The 2927-nt window shown below is 43.5% G+C and overlaps 1 protein-coding gene across 1 annotated transcript; it reads left to right on the top strand.

The window, feature by feature from the left end:
* The first annotated feature begins 917 nt into the window (after nucleotides 1–917).
* On the top strand, nucleotides 918–2539 carry LOC147635230 (mitochondrial import inner membrane translocase subunit TIM14-1-like). Its single transcript, XM_086802450.1, has 3 exons — nucleotides 918–1085; nucleotides 1399–1577; nucleotides 1858–2539. The coding sequence occupies exons 1-3, from the start codon at nucleotides 1083–1085 to the stop codon at nucleotides 2012–2014; spliced, it is 339 nt and encodes a 112-aa protein (XP_086658576.1). The 5' UTR covers nucleotides 918–1082; the 3' UTR covers nucleotides 2015–2539.
* The last annotated feature ends 388 nt before the right edge of the window (nucleotides 2540–2927 follow it).

The raw sequence follows: 2927 nt of genomic DNA, 5'->3' as shown, positions 1-2927 counted from the left end.
CTCACCCCCTAACCCATACCTTCCACCCCTGATGCCCACTCCACCATCTGCTACACTTTCCACCCTTGCCGTTACCACCCCTCATGCCCACTCCACCATCTGCTACACTTTCCACCCTTGCCGTTACCACCCCCCTTCTCCTCGTAATCGTCCTATCTTATGCCACCCGATGTGGGGAGTGCGGTCACTACCAAGGTCGATGTCCTCATCCAGAAGGGACATCCCTGTGCCTTCACTGCCCTGAGGCCAAGGATCACTACACTCAGGACTGCCGAAGCAACGAGCTTGTGCTCCCTTGACTTCATCTCCCCGGTGCCAATTGCCACTCACTTGGTCTCTGCGGGGAGTGCTATAGACACCCCTTCCTTGGTGCCAGTTCACCCATCCTTTACCTTGGAAGCGACATTGCAGATGTGCATCCGTTGGAGAAAAACCGTTGGCTGCCACCAATTTGTACAGGAGGCCGCTCACGCGGTCGTGGTGGCGTTGATGCCTAGAAGTACCTAGGGGGAGAGAGCAAGAGAGGGTTTCAACAGTAGCTGAACAACAAAAACCTACGATTCTGCAATTATAATGGAGAAAGAATGCAATTGCAGAAGGTGAAGCGAAAGGAGATTTACTTGTAATTACCCATCGTGTGATAACCATGGCCCTGCCAGAACAGGCGACAAAGAGAAAGATGCTCCGCGAAGTATTCTTCCTACGAGAACACGTGTAGAACATGCCTTGATTTTATCGCTAAAATAAAAGCCTTGGTATTTTTACATTCTAATGGTGAAACTTAGACATTTCACAAATTAATTAATGCAAGACAAAAAAACGTTTTGGGTGCTTATTCCTCTCAAAAAAAATAAAAAACTGTTTTTTTTATTTTTATCCTCTCTCTCTCTCTCTCTCTCTCTCTCAGCTGTTGTAGCATATTGTTTTACATATATGACACACAATACGTAGTATGTATGAGAAGCAAGGAATGTTCTGCGTTTAAGTGGTTGAGACTCTATCATTCTCCCTCTTCTCTCTGCGGCGCGTCTCTCTCTCTCTCTCTCTGTGCAGAGCTTGTCTGATCATCCAAAAATCTATTCATGGTATGCTTTCTCACTTCCTACATTTTTCTGCTTTCGTCGTGTAGCCAAAAGGGAATTCGGATGAATCTTTAAGGATTTCAGTTTTGAATTACAGCTCTGACTTATATCTGTAATATCATTTCTATGCTTAAAAGAAAACACGTTTACATGCCTTTGCATACATTTTTTTTTGAGTGGGGTTTACTTTCCCGCATTGATCTTCTGTGACACATGCATTACCATGAGGAAACAGCCATAAATATGTATTAAAAGTATTCGATTTTCAACACTTTGATTATGATAAATTTGGAATTTCATTTTGATGGCATTTTAGGCTACTCCTTTGATTGCGGGCATAGCAGTGGCAGCGGCTGCATTGGCAGGTAAATATGGGATAGAGGCTTGGCATGCGTACAAGGCAAGGCCGAACGTCCCGAGGATGCGCAAGTTTTACGAGGGTGGCTTTCAACCTGTGATGACTCGAAGGGAGGCGGCCCTAATACTAGGTGTGAGGCAAGTGCAAAAATCCGTTCTCTTTGGCAAACTTTTTAATTTTGGGTATCACACGCATGGTTTAACATGCATCATCATATGGTTAGCATCATGGACATACATTATCATGTGGTCACAATTGACAGTTTTCATGGCAAAGTTTTATAATGTCGGCTTATTAGCATCTAATGGATGGTTTTTTCTGTTTGTCAACACGTGTGCTTCATATGGAGGAGGTTTTAGTAATTGCTGATGGTCATCATGACATGCTTGATGAGGTGTGCTTGAACTGTTAACACAGGGAAAGTGCGGCACAAGAGAAGGTGAAAGAAGCCCATAGGAGAGTTATGATTGCCAACCACCCGGATGCTGGTGGGAGTGATTATCTGGCCTCTAAAATCAATGAAGCCAAGGACCTTTTGCTTGGCCAGACGAAGGGAAGTGGGTCAGCCTTTTAATACTGCAGGTCAGCCTCCTGAGGCTTCAGCCCTCCCCACCCCTTTTCCCACCACCACATGTGCAATTTATGGCCATTTCTATGTGTACTTCACAGCTATGCTCTACAATAACAGATGATATTATCAAGGAATGTAAGCAAGGTGTCTAGCTCTTTTTGAATTGGGTGAATGTGTGCAATATATTGCATATACTTCCACAAATACCCATGGCTGGTCTACTAGAATGTAGCTTTTATGCCAGCGTTGGATTTGTATCTCTGCGAGATACTAGATGTTTGTGACACAAATCTCATTTTTGTTCTGCATATGTAAGGGTCAAGGCATCAATGCATGTAAGCCTCCCTTCTAAACTGCAATCCTGGAAAGAATGCCATATCATTATGCTTTTAACATTGCCACCTGTCAGGAAGTTGTGGCTGCAGGCTGGTTAATGTGTCAATGCTGTGTTTTAATGAGTTGTCTGGCAAGTGTTAACATGGAGACCTGTAATACAGGCCTCTTATAACGAAGCAGCTTCACTTGTAATGTTTGGACTAATCAGCGTATGTGATGTGAACATTCGTACATTCTGTGGATACTCATTGTTCTTCTCTTATTTGACTGAAGACTCAACCTGTGACGCACCTTTCTCCAGACCCTGTCCAGATAGCACAAAATGGGAGATTATCAGGCGTCTCGACATGAAAGCTGGGATCTTACACAAGAAAAATCTAGCACAAATTGCAAATAAATAGATGTGGAGAAAAATACCGATATTATTGTTGAACAATGCTTACAAACAGATGGTTGTGCTTTGATGGCTAAACAGAAACTATTGATATGGAAGCTGCATGCACAGTGGAGAGAAGGGTGCATATATAGTGAAGGTAGATGAGTGAATGATAATTGAGGGGTTGTGGCGAGCCTCTATATA

Source organism: Cibotium barometz, chromosome 9 (genome assembly GCF_041138505.1).
Source record: "Cibotium barometz isolate CiBa-2024 chromosome 9, ASM4113850v1, whole genome shotgun sequence".
NCBI classification, from domain to species: Eukaryota; Viridiplantae; Streptophyta; class Polypodiopsida; order Cyatheales; family Cibotiaceae; genus Cibotium; species Cibotium barometz.
The sequence above is the reverse complement of the archived record's forward strand: the minus strand, read 5'-3'. Positions and strand labels throughout refer to the sequence as shown.

Excerpts from the sequence above, each read along its gene's own strand:
- LOC147635230 (XM_086802450.1), top strand. Across the intron at positions 1,578-1,857 it reads GCCCTAATACTAGGTGTGAG|GGAAAGTGCGGCACAAGAGA; the intron begins GCAAGTGCAAAA and ends CTGTTAACACAG.